Consider the following 20,034-nt stretch of genomic DNA (forward strand, 5'->3'; position numbering starts at 1 on the left):
CAGTTATCTTGATATGCAGGACAGTTACATAAAGCACAAATCTCTAAGTTCCCAAAATGTGCTCTCTCCTCCAATTATAAACCCATAAATCCCCAGGCCATTTTTATCAGTATCCCATAACAGGGACTAAAGGAGCAGCAAATATTGCTCCAGGACATTGCACCTTTCCTATCAGAATCAAGGCTCTCAACAACTACATTCTAATTTTCACACAGCCCAGATGACAGAATAGCTGGGAAAATTCATGGTAAAGTTATTAAAGCAGCAGCAGAGTCACAGCAAAGAGCCAGTGTGTTCTCAGCTTTTATGTGGTGCAAAAAAAAGGGGCTTCTTTCATCATCTGTCGCTACAGGCTGGTTCAACACACACATGAAAGAGGCCACACTTACGTAACAAGCTCTTTTCAGTAATAAACCCAACATAATTTTTCTAAGGCATTATGTTTTCCAAAGGCTGCAGACACAGGTTTGGCTTCAGGAAAGGCACAGTGCGTGACATGAGGTTTAGAAGTAGTATGGTTTTATCATGAGCTCAGACAGCACCAGCTTGTTTTTCCTGTTCCCCTGTAACATGTACCTGTAACTTTACTTCCCAGGGACCCAGTAGGCAAACAGATACCTTTATTGTCAATGCAGATTGCACTGCTGCCACAACGACAAGATATTGACTTTTTCATAAACTATTTATTACTCCTGGATTGTTTAGGTCACCTCTGATGGAAGAGCTAGCTGACAAAGCTCACGTATCAAAGCTCAGGAGAAAGGGGGTCTCATTTAATCAATCCATGGAGCCTTTAGGAAGTGGTACCCTAAGTCCATTTCTAACTATTTCAGGGTATGAAAAATAGTTTCTGAATAACTCTGCATGCTAACTCTGGAAATGAAAGCAGTGCCTTTGTTCTGTAAACAAGTTTCAATATTGGTACCAAAGTTCATTAAGCTTATGTAAAACCAGGAGAAGACTCAAACAGGCAGATTGACACAAAGGTACAAAACTCCTTTGAAGCCTCCTGCAGCCTTCTACACCTTTTGACCATGAACAAAAAACTGTTCAGACATCTCCTGATGCCTGAATCCCTCCTTATGCTTTCGGGTTGGGCTGATTCCCCCAGCCCACATCTATTTACCTTACTCTTATTTCCCAAAATCAACAGTTTTCTCCAAACAATCCTGGCACAACTCTTAACAACAGCCTACCCCAGCCTTTCTACTGCACTCGTGCAAAAGTGAGTTCACTTTTCAAGTTTAAGTCTTCACAGCACTTAACGAGCAACTTGCATTAGTTCTTCTCATTAAAAATACACCACGGTGCTCCAAGGAGCTCTCACATCTCATGTGGTATTGTGCACCATCCCCAAACATGGGATTTCAGAGCAGGGAAAGAACAGGGGAAGGCTCCAAACAGACAATTCCTACAATAACAGTTGCTGGTTTATGTTTTACTGGTGCCTGAACAGTCCACATCTAAAACTGCAGGAAACAGTTACTGAAAATCAATTTGTAAGGTACATTAGAGGGGGTGGAAGGAGAGGATTGGGTGGGGGTCTCTAACAACTACAAATTTTACTTATAGAAAACCATTCTTACAACAACAGGTACGTATATAGCAAAGAGCAGCCACCGACCCAAACACCACAAAATTCAGAGCCGTGGAAGTGTTGAAATAGTCATGATTCATGTGTAACCCTAAACATTCAGGCATGTAATTAGCAGAAGGGTAATTAACCATGAGTTAATTTCCTCTGAAGGAAAGGGTGGGTCAGTGTGATCTAAGAGACTCATGAACAGAAAATACAAAAGCCATTAGGCAGCTTCCAAATTAGGAAGGAAGCACGCCTGCTTATCTGTGCAGAAAGAACCGTACGAGTCTACAGTTTCCACACAGGTCTTTCTTGCAGTGAAGAAATTGTGGCTATTGCAGCTATTTCCCAACACAGCCAGTACAGGCTGCAAACTAAGGATCCCGAGAAAAGGAGCAGTCATTAACTGTGATGACAGACACCCAGTCTGATCAGCCACCTGAAAACAACCTCACAGTTCCATAATGTCATTCGGCAAGGGAAATTGCAGCCACTGCTTAAAACCTCTGAAACCTAATGATGAAGAGGCTTCACCACTTCACCCACAGAGCTACCAGTTCACTTCAGCTTGAAGAGTCATTTTCCCCATCCCACGTCAGCACAGACCTTCAGCAACAGAGTTTTTTATGTTTACTTGCATCAAGTTCTCAACTGCCACCCGTAGCAATGACCGCTCAGCCTGGAGTAGCGTGGAGTCATGAATTACCAGGGCTGTGTCTCACCAGCTGCATGTGACTCAGAATTGCACTTTTAAGCAAAATCACAAGAAATATCTTAAAAACCACTCTGTACCGTTTGACTGGGTAGGATTTCTGGTAAGAATATGAAGAGGATTAGCAAAACTTCCAAAGCCTGCTCAGAAACAGCAGCGATCGGCTTCTACATGCTCCATAGTTTCTGCCACGCCAACCATGCTCACCTGGATGACATGAAAAAAGCAGAGTCTGCTACAACCTCAGAGCAAAACTTCCAAATACCTTCTGCACTTTGTACCTGACTTCACAAGCTCAATTTTTAGGTCTAGTTTAGGTCACAAGTTGTCCATCGAGAGGGGAAAAAAGAACCCCAAGCCAAAGCGTATTTAAGGGATCACACAGCAAACATCAGAAGGGGAAGGATGGAACCAAGAAATGCTCTTCTAGATTAGATAACACCGCAAAGCAAAACTAAATACCAGACTCACGGATTACCTTCAAGTTTATAATCACAGATTGCTGAGCAAATTAATCTTATGAATTGGTATAATTAGCTTTCTGTTCCTGTTCTTCCCTCCTATTGCATGCTGGTTTGGGTCTTTGTCAGCAAAGCTTTCCACTGAGCCACAGTTCTCTTCCTAATCCTCCTCCCTGCAAATCACTTGTGTAACCATGTCTGGAAGGCAAATCCATCCGATTCCTGGGTGAAGTGCTGTTCCTGGAAAACACCACGTCCTTCTACGCTGATCCATCATTAGTCCCAAAGGAGTCTCAGGTAACTGGAAAACCACCAGCTGCTTGGTACACATCCCAGTCCCAGAGTAGTGGTGTGAGGAACTGCCAATACAAAGCACGGCTCCGAGAAGAGCTTTGTGACTGAGACCAAACAGGGAAAGTAAGGCAAGCTGCATCAATAATGGATTTAAATCACCATCTCTTTTCCCAAAATGCTGCAGTGCTGCTAATTCCCAGCACTGGGAGAGAACTAGGCCCCACTCAGCACCCAAAAAAGGATTTGAATTCCGCCTGTAACAGCCTCCTTAGTCAATCCAGCACCCCAGGAGACAAGCGATGATGCTCCCACCACAGATCAAGGCAGCCCGGACCAGCAGTTTAATTCAGCATGGAACCACTCCCTAAGCAAGTTTTTTTTCTTACTTGGAGTGTGTCAGGCACCCTCCCTATCTCACACCCTCTCTGAAAAATCCAGCCGCTCCCTACTGCGGAGGAACAACCCGGACACCACGCAGGGCGCTCACACGCTGACAAACACCCACAACGGCGTCCGAAAGGCCCCGCTCAGCATCTGGGATACACAGCAAACTGCGTTCTGGATGGAGTTTAGAGGACTTTCATCCCCGATCTTACAGTGAGAAGCCGTGCAGCCGTCATACTTCGAAGCAGAGACAAAACCCCCGAGGAACAGGGAAACAGGCCGAGGGGCCAGGCTCCCAAAGTCACCGGTAACACCTTTACCCCGACCGGCTACTGAAACGCGCCCCTTCAGCTGGGCAACAATAAACACACGCGTTATAAATCCACCTTCGCCGCAGGAGCTGCACGGGGGGGGGAGAAAAGCCGTTTACCCCAGTTCACCTCTGTCCCGGGGCCTGCGGCCCGCTGACTCTTCACCTCCGGGGCGCAGGGAGCCCTTGGCACAGCCCCGGCCCCCGGGAAGGGCCGACAGTGCGGCGCCGGGTGCGAAGCCCCCTCAGCGGGGCGGCGGGACCCGCCTCGGCGCGGGCTCAGACACCCCAGCACCGAGATTCGCAACGAACCGTAACGGCCGGCGGCGGAAAGGACGGGAGGGGACAGGGTGCGGGGCAGGGGCCGGGGGCGCTGACAGCCCCCGGGCTGTCACTACGCGTCACCGCGCGGCTGCCGGGGGAAGGGGCTGCCGCGGCGGGGACACCCCTTCCCGCAGCCAGGCCCAGCGGCACCGGGCAGCCCCCGAGACGGGCCCAGCCCGCCGTCCCTCAGCGAGAAGCTGCAGCTCACCCGTAGCTCCGGGGCGGCGGGGCCGACCCGCCGCTCCGCTCCGCGCTGCGCCGCGGTCCTCCCGCGGTGGCTCTTCCCTCTCGGCGCCCAGCGCTTCCTGCCTTCCGCGGCGGCGGCGGAAGGGCGTGGCGTCACTTCTGGGGGCCGGGCCTTTTCCCGGAAGGAAGCGGAGCCGGGTCTCGCAAGGCTCCTCTGCTGCTGTCAGGGACCTGGGCCGGCCCGGGGCGAACGGGGCTGGGGCGGCATCGCCGGGGCCGTGTCCCCCTCTGCATCCCCTACACGCCGGGAGCACATCCACCGTCTTTTGGGCTGCGTCCTGCTCGTCCCCAGCGCCCGCCCCTCCCAGCTCACCGCGCACCCCCGCCCTCCCCTCGGACACGACCCGGCGCTGCCCCCCCCCGAGCGCCCGGGTGTTTCGCTGGCGGCAGCAGAAAGCGGCTGATGCTGTGTCAGACGGGCTCTTCCCGTCCCTCGGTCACACGGGGCTGCGGGGGGCTGTTCCCCTGCCTATTTTATTGCCTCTCGCAGCGGGGCTGGACCCAGAGCTGGGACAGGGGGGACTGCGAGGGAAATGTGACTTCAGGTATTTCAAAAACAAGGGGGAAACGCTTCTGAGCGCAGCCAGCCAGAAATCTGCCGTTCTTGTCCAGCCCTGCCCAAGCAGGGACCGGGACAGCCCATCCCTGGGCCGTTTCACAGGAACGGGTGAGCACGGGGGAAGGGGCAGAATCGATCCCGCACCAGTTGGGTTTTCTGAGGCTGCAGACGCTGCCTAACCGCCATCTGCTAAGGAAGGGATGCTGAACTAGTGGTTGGTGCTGCTAAATGAAGGAGCTGGGCTTGTTCAGCCTGGAGAAGAGAAGGCTGCGGGGGGACCTCATTGCAGCCTTCCAGTCCCTGAAGGGAGCAGAGAAACAGGAGGGGAATCAGCTTGTTAAAGGGCAGAGACTGGCAGGACAAGGGGATGGATTAAAACTAAAGGAAGGAAGGTTTAGATTAGATATTAGGGGGAAGTTTTTTACGGGAGAGTGGTGAGGGGCTGGAACAGGCTGCCCAGAGAGGGGGTGGATGCCCCATCCCTGGGGGTGTTCAAGGCCAGGTTGGATGGGGCCCTGGGCAACCTTGTGTAGCTCCAGGCCTGGAGGTTGGTGTCCCTGCCTGTGTCAGGGGGGTTGGAGCTCTGTGATCCTTGGGGTCCCTTCCAACCCAGTCCATTCTATGATTCTATGAAGCCCGGGATGGAGAGTGGTGTCTCAGTTTTCACTTGCAGTCATGCAAAGCAAACTCACATTGCAGGGAATGCAAGGAGGGAAACCACGGTGCCTGCGGACCAGGTTAGCCAGATCCCAACAGCTGGCAGTGTAATACACTTTTATTGCACAATACAAACTCCATATCCACATTTTCTTGTACATATTTTAAATAATAAAAAAAACCAAACCCATATGGGCTAGCCTACAGTAACACACTACAGTACTCACAGGAATAAACTTCACACATTAGTTTGCTTAAAACCAAAACACATTTGGAGAGAATTTCAAACCCTGATCGTCAGCATCCAGGCTGGATTTTCAAAGGCATTACAGGTTACAATGCATAGACACATACAATTTATAATGCAGCAAAACTAAATTCATTTACAAAAGTCACAGTGAAAGTGGAGGTAAACTTACTCTAAGCTTGTGTAAGTGAAATGACCACGAACTGCTGTTCTGGAAAGCAATTTCCCTTTGAGGACTCTACACAGAAGATAACCACAGAACTCTGTGGTTAACACAGAGTTATCCCACTCTGAAGTCTTAATTACAGAAATATAGTGAAAGACTGGAGATTTCTTTCTGTTTATTAAATGAAATTGTGAATCCATAGCCCAAAACTCAGAACTATCCTGGGGCATCTCTGCTACATGTGAACCTGAAAACCTTTACCATTGTTTACCCGCAAATAAGCAGAGATCAATACAACCAATACAACTCCAGGGTTCAGTTATACCAACCACAACTTAAAGCCAGTGTGGTCTAGAAGTTGTAAATAGTTATTAAATTAATAAAATGAAAGAAGTATCATGTCCCAGAGATTTACGACGAGTTAAGAGGTCATCATTCTACAGTCTTTGCTCTTAAGCCTTCTCTTACCTGTCAGGCAGTTGTGTCCCAAGCTTGATTACTCTGCTTTGCCACACATAAATGTCCTCAGACCTCTGGATACCTGCTTGAATGCTGAAATTCAAGCAGCCTGACCTCAGTCACCTCACCCGTCACTGCTGTTATTTCCCAGTGCAATCCACAGCTGCAGGATCTTCCCCACCCACTTGCTACCTCTCACCACAATGCACTTAGCAAACGGATGAACATGGTCAAGGTTAGCTGGGCTTCCAGACAGACCTTGCATAAATGGTGACCAATGTTCCTCTGCCTCACGTGGCACAAGAGCTGAAATACAATGGAAAGAACACTCTGAAATGCAAACAGTTGGCTCTGACATGGGATTTTCCCTGTTGGCATTTCCATCATCTTCCTCAACATGTCACCTGTTGTCATGTTCTGTCAACAGGAGAAAGAGGTGACAGATTTGCTGATTGTTTTTGTGGGAAATGAGGTGAAGGCAACACCTGAAGTCTGTGGGTAAACAAAGGCTTTTATTCCATCGCAGGGCTCACTGGCAAATGATCTGGTAGCAGAAATGCTCATTACTTGAATGAGATGGGGAGATGTCCGGGGTCTCTGGTTTGCAGGAGCGCTCCTCTGCAGACACAGTAGCACTTGTGTTGGCCCTATGGGTACAGCCCACCCAGGGGCAGTTTTCTCTCAGGTCATCATCCCATGTGTCCCCCCACCAGGTGACATGTGGTGTAATTTGGGTGAACAATGTTCTGTGTTTAGCATTATCTCTGTAATCTTCATTAGCATATGCAGGGTGTTAACGTTAGTATTGAATTCACAGTTAATGAAGCAAAAGGTCTCCTTTGAGGCACAGTTGCCCTGAAAAGTATGGAAACCATCTATGTGTGTATTCCCATTCTCTAGCCAAAACAGGGCTGAGCTCAGAGTTGCCCTTTGCATCTTGCTGTGAGTGTTTGAATCGTTTCTGGAAAGGCTCAGGGGATCTCCACCCTGCCCAACACTCCCCCCACACCCTGTTCCCTTATTGAGTTTCACCTCTGGTCATTGTCCATACTATTCTGAGCAAAACGTCCTTTGTTCCAGGGGGCTATAAGTTAGCCTGGCTATTCAAGTTATTGGATCAGATTGTTTTTCCTCTGGGTGGTCTCCTACACCTGCCCCAGGTCATCTATAAACAAGAATGTGCAGTGAGAATAAAGCTGGGATGGAAGCTGCCTAGGGGTTAAAATGCAAACCTAGAAAATCATGACCTTTCATTGTATCAAACCCCAAAATACAGGTAACTTAGCCTGACTACATATTAATATGAAATGGATTTGAGCCCTTAAAAGAACTAAGAGTTTACATTTCTTAACAGTCTGTAGAAAAAAGTAAAGCAGAGGAGTGGAATTAAAGTGATTATGCTATAAATAGTTTTAAAAATCCATCTATTCAGCTATTTTTGTTTGTAATAAGATTTTCACCATTTCTTCAGCAATTATCAGTCACCATACTGTAGTATTAAAACAGACTAAATGTTCACCTTGCAAAAAAACTTGAAGGTGCATCAGAGATAAATAAAACATTTCTTGCAGATAAGAGCTGTACATCTTAAAGGTCAGAGAAAGGGGTAAGGACCAAGGGGGAATCCAGCCAGAGTCATTACCTCACTGTGAATCTTCAGGCCAGACACTTCATCTCCTTATGCCTCTTACAACTCATCTAACAAAGGGAGATGTGGATAAGAATCTCAGCCAAGTCTTCCTTCAGAGTGAGTAAGGGTTGTCCCTGGGGAAATACGCTGCAGAACTAACTCCCTCTCACTTTCATATGTGCAAAAATCCCCCAGCACGGGCTCGATGCACAGGATACACATGAAAGAAGCTGTATACAGTGATGAGTAACCTCACTCAGCTTCAGGTTTCAGTAGGAACACACAAATATATCGAGAACCACGACTATAAGAACTGGCCAGCTTCTCTTGCCTTTCGCAATACCTGCACTGGAACCATCTGGCTTAAAACAGATTAGGGTTTAACAAAGTTTGGAGTAGTTTAAAACAACACCCTTCCAAGTTTGCTGGAAGATCAGTACATTTCTCCTATGACAGAAGACTTTTGTCTTCAAAGACCTGTGCTAGCCAGACCCACACCTGACTGCTGTGTTTCACTGCTGAAGTGACTCTGTAAGCAGAGCAGAAGAATGGAGACTGCAACTGGATTAACAGATAGTGATTCTCTTGATAGACTTGAGTCTTGATAGACTTGCTGTTGACAATGAAGGAAGATTCTTGATTTGCCTCTCACTGTAGCAGCTGTTACTTTGTCATACATTGAACACCTCTGAGATCAGTGATTTCACAGAACGGGGCCAGGGGGTATCTAAGGCATAAGGAGGCTTATCAGAAAAATTATGTTTAACTCAACCCTTGCCTCTCATCTTAGTTTCAGGGAAGTATGATATAACAACAAAACCTAAAATATATCCACATTAACAATTTCAGGTATTTGCATATATTACATCATGAGGTGTCTTCCATGCAGACATCCTAAAGCTTAAAAAAAAACCAGTCCCAAAACACACTGAATGGGGGTTATGCAGAACTTTCTGCTGTGTTAACTTGACTGCTTTTGCTATCTGGATAACTAAGACCTGGAAATTCCCCAAACAAACCAAAGAACCCATTCCCTCATCAACAGAGAAACTAATCCCTCGTTATAGCTTTGGATGAAAATCAGTTTAAAAGAAAGAAATAAAGAAAAAAAAAAAAAGGCATCCAGCAATCTCAGAAGAAAACATGAGGACAAGAGGGAATTCACTAATGTTTCAAAGGCTCCCCAGAGCAAAGATCTTCCAAAGAGGATGGAGGTTCGGCAGTGAGTATTTCAGATTACTCAACAGAGTATAGCTGCATTCAAGTTAAGAAGCCTGAGCCGCCTCTCCCTGCCCCCTCTTCACTGGCCTTGGTGCCTGCACAGTTTCTTACATCTCACTCCCTTCTCTGGGGGCACAAAGCGGCTGCTTGTGGGTTTTACTACTCACTGTGATTCCCAGTGGTGCTGTGACCGTCGCTGATGGGCTCAGCCTTGGTCAGCAGTGACTCCGGCCTTGAGCCGGCTGCTGTTTGCTCTGTGGGGCCTGCAGAGAGCTTCTGGCTGCTCCTGGCAGAAGCTGCCCCTGCAGCCCCCCTTCTCCACCAGACCACGCAAAACTGCAACATCACTGCAACCCAGATATGCAACCTGAGCTTTGAAAATACTCGAGGCTTCTTATTTGGGGGTGGGGGAGGAGGAAGTTGATTCTAACGCAGGTGTTAAGACCTTGGAAACCAAAATGGCATGTATACAAAGTGGAAATTGTCTTTCCTTCAAACTCCACGAGCTGAATGGGCTGGGGTGCACTGTCCATTGAATGAACTGACACCCTGGTATTCATAGCAACACTGTATTGATGACATGAGACCCTTTGCTCCATGGGCTCTTTGTCTGTAGTGTCAGCTCGCAAACACAGGGTATTTGGGAGCACGGGAGTGGAAAAGTAGCTACGTAGGTGGTAAAGTGGCAAAAGAGCCAAGTAGGAGAAGCACAGAGAAATAGGTAACTATGTTCTAGCAAACCTCTGGCCTAACCAGATAGAAAGAAAAGTCCTAAAAAGAAAAAAAAAAGCAGTATTACATAAGCATTGTGTTTAATTAGACAATTATAAAGCATTCATGATATACAAAAACATCAATCATTTTCATCATGGATTTAGTAGATCAGCTACTCACATTTTTGTTGCAAATGCAGAATTTCAAACATTACACTCTACACTACGACAAGTCAGAAACCTTCTATAAACCAGTGATTAGATTCTACTCCCCTGACAGCCGCCTGCACAACGCTTCTGTTTCTGTCAAAAAATGAATACATATTAGGCAATATCATCTAAATCATTGTAAACAAAGACTGCTTAGAACAAGTGTAGTCAACAACAATATTGTTAACTACTTGCACGAATCACAACACAGGATGTATGTGTTTAATGAAAGCGTGTTGGCTCAACTCTGTGTTTTCAATATTGCACTTAATGTTTGCTCTTCCAGAGGATCTGAAGGGTGAAAGCTTCAATTAAGATGCAACTGATAGGAACCAGTGATTTTAATTTTATCTTTTTGGGTTAGGTAGTCTTCCTTACTTATTTAAGCAATAAACAGGAATGTTATAAAGTATCAGTGTGTGCACATTAAGAAATAGCAAACGTGATTGAAATAGAAATTTTGTCAGAGTAACAGTAGAAAAATTCTTAAAGCCAAACAAAAACCCATACTGTGTTCCACTTCTGTAAGAGTGCTGAAATTCAAACCAGAGTTAGGTCCCATGTAAATACACACATGGGAAAGTGGCAAAACACACTGAATAGCCCAGTAAAACTGCACTTCTCATAGTAGTCTCTAAATAAACTGATACTAAAAACCCTGAACTTAAATGTTTCAAGCACACAAGCAGCCAAAACTCTGTGAGCTTCAGCTTTAAATCTTAGGTCCTTTTATTAGAAATTGTGGTCCACAGTTCAAGATTCCCTGGGAAAAAAAACCAAAACCAAAGCCAGCAGAGTAGAGAAGAAACCACGCAAGCTTCCTCTAAGTTTAGGGAAATTTTACTAGTCTCAGTTTGAAATTTAATTTTGCATTGTCAAATACAACAACTTGCAACAGAAAGGCCAGTATTTAAATAAACAATTTAGATGAACTTAAAATAAAATCCAAATGCACTTCCCCCATCTCAAAATTGAAGCTCTGCGCTTGAAATTCAGCACTTGACTATGATCCTCCGTAAGTAAACATTTTAAAAGAGATCATTAGAATTCTCCGTCCTGTCCTGGTTCTGGCCAGGCCAGAGTTAATCTCCCCAAGCAGCCAGCACAGGTGAGCTGTTAGCCTGGGCTGTTTCCCACACCACCTGACATCATTCCCTCCAAAAAGGGACTGGTTGGGGAGGGGTGCTCCTGGGTGCTTCCAGGGCAGTCTGAGTCCTCCTGTGGTGCTGTACTCTGGATTACCATTGGGTGTGAGTGAAATTTGCTGAGGGCTGTTATTGTTGCCCTTTCATAGTGCTTTTGTAAGTGAACTGTCCTTATCCCAACCCTCAGAGGTTCTGTTTCTCCTCTGGGAGCGAGCGAGTGGCATGTGGTGCTCAGCCACTGTTTGGGGCTGAGCCACCACAGCCTCCACCTCACAAACTACTAAAAATTCCTATGTTAAATACATAAAAGTGTGAAGGTTGATCAGTGCAAGCAATTTGCCTCCTTTTTTTGTAAGACAATCTGTTCATAAAGTTCTTGGAATTATTCTAAAATTTACCTCAGGTAACTGAGAGTTTTGATCATTGTAATTAACCCATTTGTTAGGTGTTTAGGTCAGAAGTTTTATGAAGCAATATTCTTGGATTAAGTAATCCAATGGAATGCAATATGCAAATATTTACTTACCCTCCCTCCTCAAGATTATTTTGCTATATTGAAAAGTACTTGAGTTTTCTGTACCTCACAACGCAGTAAAGATGTGTACACAACTACAGATGTTTACAACCTTTCAGTTTTGGGTATGCAGTAATACAGCTCTGGGATGTGGTTACTGGTGTCAGAAGTGCAACCAGTACCTTCTGACAAGAATATGACTCAAGGATGGCTGTCTCTTTCATTGCAGAAAGAGATTTACTACTCAGATACACTGGTTGCGAATTGGAGAAATATTTGAATATGAAGGTTGATTCTTTCTTCTTCCTGGTATTACACAAGGAAGGGTGAAGAAGAATGTTAAAAATCAGACTTAATTGTCTAAAGGTGAGGTGAAGGAAGCACTTGTCTAGTGTCATCGTTTGGCTAACTCTAAAACAAAGTTTAATATCACAGAATGTAAAAAGAGTCAGTAATAAAATAATATACATTAAATATTCTTCTTGCTTCTGCTAATACGAACATACATTTAGGGATTTCTCATTTACCAAAAGCCTTTGCAAATGACCTGATTCTATAGAGCTTTTTTTGTAGATACTGTAAACATTTAGAATTTCTAAGGCTAAAAACAGGCACAAGTCTTCCATGAACAGTTATTATTCCTAAAAGCATTAAGGAATATATTCCAAATCGGCTATTCCTTTGTATAACAATTGAAATAACTGAAGTATAATATTATAATTCACAATGCATATTCTTAATTAAAAAAAAAAGAAATATAGCTTAATTGTGACAACAATAATATATAGGGAATGCTCCTATTTTTTAAAATGGTCTATTACAACAAAATTACATTTCCAGAATCTCTGTACTGGGTGTTACTCGGTTTTATAAAGTGGTAAGTTTAAGTAGTGATTAAAACATTTCTAAGTGGGTAAAATTCAACCACGTTGCATCAGCATTATTAGCACCCCGGCTTTATAATAATGCAGGTGAGATCTGCAACATCCATTCTGCAGACTAAGATACTAAAGCCACATGGTAGGTGGCACATTTTAAAAGATGTTAGATGCTCCTCTCTGTAATTTCCATGAGGTGATTTTGTTTTGTGCCTCGTTAAGGTACCTGAGCCAACAGTCTTGTTTCAGGCTGGTTTTTCAAGATTTCGGAGGTCTTTCAACCTCCACGACAGGTTCCCTTTTGCTAAGCAGCTCAGCATTAGCCAACACTTCAGCAGACTGATTTCAATATATGTTAGCAGCAATGCATTTCCAGAGACACGTTGCAAAAATATTAACAGCAATTGTCATCTAGAAGTCCTTTTAGTCCCTGCACCATTCTGGCCAAAATAACTCACCACCAAGTAATCTTGAATTCATAGATGGGACGCTTGCAGTAGTAGTGGTTTATCAGGTGTTTATCACACACCCCGATGCACTGATGATCCACAGTTATCCCTCGATCAGACAGGTCTGTCACAATACAGTGCAGAAGGTCGTACACATCGGCAACAGCCTCCCAGGGGCCAAACGATACATCCACTTCGCAGTGATGTTCAAAGAGCTTTGTCTCACTTTCACTCCTTTCAAAACGTAAAGAATTGAAATGTGGGCATTCATAGGGCGTGATGGGCATCTCTTCTTTGAAGACACAGACCTTCAACTTTGCAAACCTTGCTTTTCTTTGCATAGCTCTAAGCTTTGCTATTTCAATTATCCGTTCCAAATGATCTAAAAAACAAGAAGTTGGAAAGAACAATGAAGCACCTAACAGAAGAAAACAAAATGCAATTATTTCACGTGACACATTTGGTGTGTAACAAGTTATCTGTAACACAGTTCTCGCAGCAATGGGAAGTTGCATGCAGCTAGATACACAGCTATTAAATCCATTTCAGTTATCTTGTGAACTCGGTGTCCTTACTATATGCCCAAATTTGTTCAACTGCAGGTCCTAATTGAACAAATGCAGAGAAACCTCTTTGTTTAATAAACCTTGCATGTTACAGCCTAGATCTTGCTCCCTTCTAAGACAGCATAAAAATCTACATCCTTGGATACAGCAGGAACAAATCTGATGTGGAGACCTCAAAGACCATGGAAGATACAGAAGAAACTTCTCAAATACAATGGAATTAGTTTGAAAGCTGAAAGCAGACCAGAAAGGGCTGTGTATATACTTGAATCACGCTGGAAGAAACAGTTAATACTACTGTGATGATTTACCTTTGTAATACGGCATTAGGCCCAGGAAAGCTTGTCTAACTTTTTCTCCTTTGAGAGGCTGGATATCCTCTAGATTGTCTAGCAGTGGTCCTATGGAATAATACTGTGCTTCCTTGTAAACTGACCTCACTCGCTCTCTTGGTGGCAGGTCACCAGATCGTAGAAAGTTAAGTATGTCTCTAAAAAAGGGCAAAAATATTATTAAGTAATGTTAAAGTAAAATCACATTTAGTACAAATTGTATCTTAGAGTTTATTAGTATTATGAAGGAATGGGATTAATGATAGGGTGTTTACAGCTATGCAATCACAGGTGTTTTTAAACAGTAAGTTCTTATCGTATTTAGCTGCCTCAGTGTCCTGTGTACAGCTCTTCCCATGGAGGAGTTAGTCCTCAGCCAAGTTAATCAGTAGGTAGTTATAAATGAAGGACTGACTAGGATAGGTGCACACATATAATAGAAATGATAAAGTATTTCAGTTTAAGAGAAGAATAAGGTGTTCTATGGTAGAGTGCTAAAAATTTCTATGTTTAACATAGAATATCAAGACCTTGGAAAAGAAGAGGTGACAGTGACCTCCAAGAGGGATCAGCAGTATCTAAGACCTGAAGCAGAACCAAGACTGAGTAACCACCAGTACCCGAAGAGGACAAAGGCAAATTATGGACTTTTAACCAACCAAAACAGAGGACTTTGCCTATTATGTAATTGTGTTAAAAAGGGATAAAAGATCATAAATGTAACTCTTCTGTTGCCACTCACCAAGGTGATTGCCCAACTCTGAGTTGTAAATAAAAGCAAGTCTAGTGACATTCTTTAACAGTAAGTTTCTGCCAAAACTGCAGGTTGGAAAGGTGAGAAAACCTTGGATATTCATTGTTTAATCTACTGAGATAGAAATCCTTATGCTTAGACAGTAACTGAAGTAAGGGTGAGTCATATTTCCAACGTATGTTTTTAAAAGAATTTACCATGTTCAAGTTTCCAAGTCATCATTTCACATTTTGACACTGTTAATGTCAAAACTCTTTTAAAAAACCATATTGCTGTATTTTAAACCAAAGTTCAACTGGAGTTACGACTTAAAATAGAAGACAGGACAGTATTTCATGGGAAAGATCACAGTCACTGTATTTCAAATTTAGGTCTGTGACAAAATCATCTTTTCCATGTTCCTGGAGAATCATATGCATGGACATTTCATCCCACACAGAACTAAGATTCTAGCTGAACGGGTGCTGCATTTGCAAAGAGGGTGTTTGCTTCACAGGATCAAGGTAATAAGCACTTGTAGCATATTAAATAATAATTAATAATAATAATAGAACATTTCCTTTTATTTCTGAAACACTGCTAATCTTCAAGATTATGAATAAGAAAATAAATCAATTTATAAGCATCAACCAAATATTATTATGACCGTATCAAATAAAACAAATATTACTGCAACCTTCATTAGAATGTCAACAAACCCAGCAAGTACTAACTTGGCTCTCTGTTCCAGCTATATTTCCAATTCAGAGTGATAACAACTGATTTTCCAACGAAGCAGTAGGCACTATATCCTATTTAAACAATAAAAACGTCACACTTTCAACCTAGATGCATTCACCCCATTCCCTCTTTATCACACTGTAATATCCATTTAAAAAGCAGTGTTATACAAAAGAACTTCCCATGAAAAGCAATGCCAAAACCAAAAACATCAAAATGACTTGATACCTTGAGGTATTCTAGGGAAGGCAATGCCCAAATTCAAAACATCACTTGTTTTTCTTTTCCCATTGTAAAACTTAAGCCCTTAGAAATAATACAAATAGCTTTTCAATTGTGATACAGTCTTCAGATGTTTTAAAGGTGTGGACATCAGTGAATCACATTCACCTGCTACACAAATACAATTTAACTAGGAGAAAAAAAAATGTTAAAACTTACTTTTATTTAAAAATAACTGTCTTTAATAGTAACCTTTAAAGTAAATCACCAAAGACTCTCTACATACCCAAAGTAGGTTCCATCTCTGTCAATAAAGTATCTGCCTTCAGCATCTGTTGGAATATAGTGTCTTCCACTGAACATAGCTGCCAACATTGTGTCCTCATAACGTCTCAGTGTTGACAGTCTTGTTGTAAAATACATGCCTCCTACATTTAGTGGAACAACTTCTGGAAACTGTAAAAGCAATCACATCATCAGAAATGACCCTCTAGTCCTTTGTAGACATGTTCAGGCCAAAAGAATTAATATCTCTAGAAGACATCACATGCAGTCTTTGGCACTGTGACATGATTTGGTCTGACAAATGCTCCTTTCCTGGCCTGTCAACACAAAACAGTGAGGTTCAAGGGTTAAAAACCTAAATGCTTTAGCTGGCTTCTGGGTGTAACCAGTGAATGTTTTCATTTTAGTTGGGAATGTGAAATAGTAGCTTTAAAACCACACAGTTATTAAAAGCATGAAAGCCTTCTCTTGGTTTTTTTGGGGAAAGACAATAAACCCAAAATACCACCTGCCTCACCTTGCATACACACACACGGGCACACGCACGCAAACACACACAGAGGTAGGAAATCTCAGGCCAACCTTGGGATTTGCACTCTGTTGCTATGCTACTGGTTCCTTTACACTACACTGCTACACTATGTTTTACTATACTATAGCATACCATACACTGAAAAAAACAGTGATTCCGTATTTACATAAGGCTTGCAGCAGGCCTAAAATCTTAGCATCACACCTTAAGATACCTCAGTAGCAGAATAAAAACTTACTTGTATTTGTTAAGTCCAAATGGGTGGGAATTCTGTGTAAAGCTGCCAAGCTACTGAAGTAAAATTCAAGAGAGTTTTATTCAACCATGTAGCTACTAATGGAAACTGAACTAGATATACAGAAGTACTCCAACAAAGAAATCCTGAATTCTTTGGCACTTGAGCAGTACGTGCTACAATAACTGGACCTTATCAGGTGAACAGGACCAGAGAGCTCTTACCTGCTGAGGCAGCAGAGGTAGTGCTTGTCCTGCCTGGGTTGCAGTAGGAGTGGCTGGCTCTTGAAAATCATCCTCTGCATCTGAGCTCGACATGGCATCATCCGGGTTTCCACTCACTTTGTTCTGCCCTGTAACTACCACCATCCCTCTGGCTCTCGTAAGCAGGTCTGCTGGGTAGGCAGCCGTGGCAATGCTAAATGGGAAACAAAACCCAAATCACTTAGGCGCTCTCTCCCCACCAGCTGCAGATCACGTGGCAGGCAAGGCTCGGCACTCCCCGGCTTCACACTGCTAATTTACAATGGCATTTGTTATTACTGGGAAATGAATCACAGCAAGGATGACTGGAGTGCTGAGAAACAAACTCGGAGAGGGCTGTCTCTGCAGGAATGCAGTTTGCAGAGCTGTACCAAGGTCCTACAGTCACAGAGCCCCTGCCAGTGGCTGGGTAAGAGACCAGCATCCATTGGCTGCGCGGTGCAGTGCGTGATTGGCTCTGCCACGCTTTTGCAGCAAAATGTCATTTGCTGGGTGAATTTGGGTGGCTGCTGTTCCACCCCGTCCATCGCAATAGGCCATCTGCAGCAGCACATCCTGAAATGCACACTCTCATTGGCTGTGTGTGCTGTGCAACACCCCGGACTCCTGCTCCCAACCCAGCTCCCAGTCTATCACCTTCAGCTGCAAAAGCGGATCAGAGCCTGCTATGGACAACGACAGGCACTGTACAGGCGCTGCCTTCAGCTGGAGCATTTCCTGTGAAATGTGAAAATCCAGCTTTCTAACCAGACAAACAGACATTTTCCTGCCCACTGTACTGCACACAAACGCATGTATTTAACTCCACATATTATCTTGTGCATTTACTGCTATTTAACAATTTCCTTTCCTGCACAGAATAAAAATGCTGAGCAACACCAACTACAATGCTTCCACAGTCTGTCCTCAACCAGCAGATGGGACAGACTAACAATGAGCTGCATTATAAAAACAATAATTGAAAGAGCAGAGCAGGAAAGCCTGAAGCCCCACTGTTCCCTTCACACCCATCCCTGTGTAAGTAGTTCCTCTGTTTACAAGATTGCGGTGGTGTCTCCTGTGGCATCACAACATCCTAACAGACCGGAGGCTTTACCCAGCTCTCTCAACCCCGCAAACTCCTTCTCTCAAATCACTATAAAATGTAAAAAAAGCCAGAATATTTGCACAAGCACATCTGGTACATTTACTTACTGGCTAAATGAATGTTGCGTAAAGGTTGCTTCCAATCAAAACCATCAAGCAGAAATTACATGAAATTTTAATAGCCATGATTAATTATTCTGCCTTAATAATTCTGCAAATACAGTCATTATGCACATAATCAGGCTGTCTGTAGATGTCAGCTCTTCAAGGGAAAGCTGTAAGTTGAAAATGAACAGACCGAACTGGTAAACTCCTGGTCAAAAGAGAGAGCTGGTCAGATCAAAACCTCCACGTTCTGTGGGAGTGTAGGCAGTCTTCTTTCACCAACATTTGGAGGGGAATTCTAGATCCCATTTATCACCCTAATAAGCCTAGGCAAGTAGGTACCATGACCTTTCAGAATTTTCTTCTTAAACTGCCGTTTGTAAGCGGCTTGTCCCAGATCAAGATACGTATTTAATTTCTCTTCTCTACAGTTCTGAAGATGGGAGTTTGACTTCATTTTTGCACCACACTAGAATGTGGGGCAAAATAATAGGACTGTAGGGGTTTTTCAATGTCCACACCTTATTAACTATTTTAATTATTTGTCTTGAAACAACATCTATTCTGACAGTTATCTAATCAATTCTCAAAACAAGTCAACACAGATAAAGAACACATAGAATATAACTGAAAATTATTTTGGTAGAGGCAAACAAAGGAGGCAAACAAATTATCATCAAGAAACAGCTTGCAGAAGCTTAATTTATAAGATGCATAGTCAAAACTGAGCATGAGCCTGTATTTACTGTGAATGTATTATTTAAGATGCTGTTAAGTGACATCAGTGCTTTGGCTGCTATACTTCCAGGTCTCTTAAGATTATTCAAAAGAATTCAAGCCTGACCAAAATGTGATCTTTAATTGTCTACAAAATGTCATCTCTAATTGTCTACATTTTTCAAGAACGTCCCATAGATTTCACATAAATGGGGAATATTATGAATAAAGAACATCTTGCACCATCAAGTATATCGGAATTGTGAACCACAGAATGGGTTTCAGGTAATTTCATCCATTTGGCGCTGTACCAAAAAGGTCCTTTTTCTCACCAGAAGCAGAGGTTTGGGAAAAAGAAATTATTCTTCCTCTTTCATAATCCTCCTTCAACATGACACCAAGGTTTAGGGAAAAAAAAATATGAGAGCGCATGTGTTCATTATGCTGCGCTCCTGAGTAATAACCTTCTTTGCCTCTGGAACATCCACACAAATCAGTCCCCTAAATACTGAGGTCTAGTGCACAAAATAGCCCATAATGGGTCCAGGATTTCAAGAATAAGATTAGGGGCAGTAAAATTCAGAGAATTGTCATTGCCAAGTTTAACCTGTTTTCTGACGTTCATCAAAAGGTAAGTGAAGTTCCTCTCTAGGTTTGCTTTGCTTCCAGTTCATCCACAGACATGGAGTAGTAGAACAGCAGTTTGCTCGCTGGAACAGAGAGCCTTCCTGAAAGAAAAACATAAGCTGATCACTGGCTGCCTTTCTGACACACAACCTTCTGCACTTTGGCTCTTTGCATTTCAGTTCATTTCATGAGGAATACACATCCATCTTGCCAGTTAAAGCATGCTCAACAATTAACTATGCACAAAACTTGTTTTATTAAATAGATTTGTTAAATCTCTCACTAAAGTTACCAGGGTTTGTTTTATTCAAACTAAGTTCATCCTTTTCACTTTCAAATACGTCTAGGTCCAGATCAACAGATAATTAATCAGAAAACATAATCAGTAAATAAAATTATTACTAAATCAAATATTTAACTGAACTACATGTC

At 43.3% G+C, this 20,034-nt stretch overlaps 1 protein-coding gene across 1 annotated transcript; it reads right to left on the reverse strand.

Annotated features, from left to right (window-relative positions):
- Nucleotides 1-13,163: 13,163 nt before the first annotated feature.
- KCTD7 (potassium channel tetramerization domain containing 7) lies at nt 13,164-17,172 on the reverse strand (the record flags this gene model as incomplete). Its single annotated transcript, XM_084272848.1, has 4 exons — nt 13,164-13,540; nt 14,036-14,214; nt 16,039-16,208; nt 17,029-17,172. 4 exons carry the CDS (start codon nt 17,170-17,172, stop codon nt 13,164-13,166), a joined length of 870 nt encoding a protein of 289 aa, XP_084128974.1.
- Between the last annotated feature and the right edge of the window lie 2,862 nt (nt 17,173-20,034).

The sequence above is a fragment of the Gallinula chloropus genome (assembly GCF_964237585.1).
Source record: "Gallinula chloropus genome assembly, chromosome: 19".
Taxonomy (NCBI): domain Eukaryota; kingdom Metazoa; phylum Chordata; class Aves; order Gruiformes; family Rallidae; genus Gallinula; species Gallinula chloropus.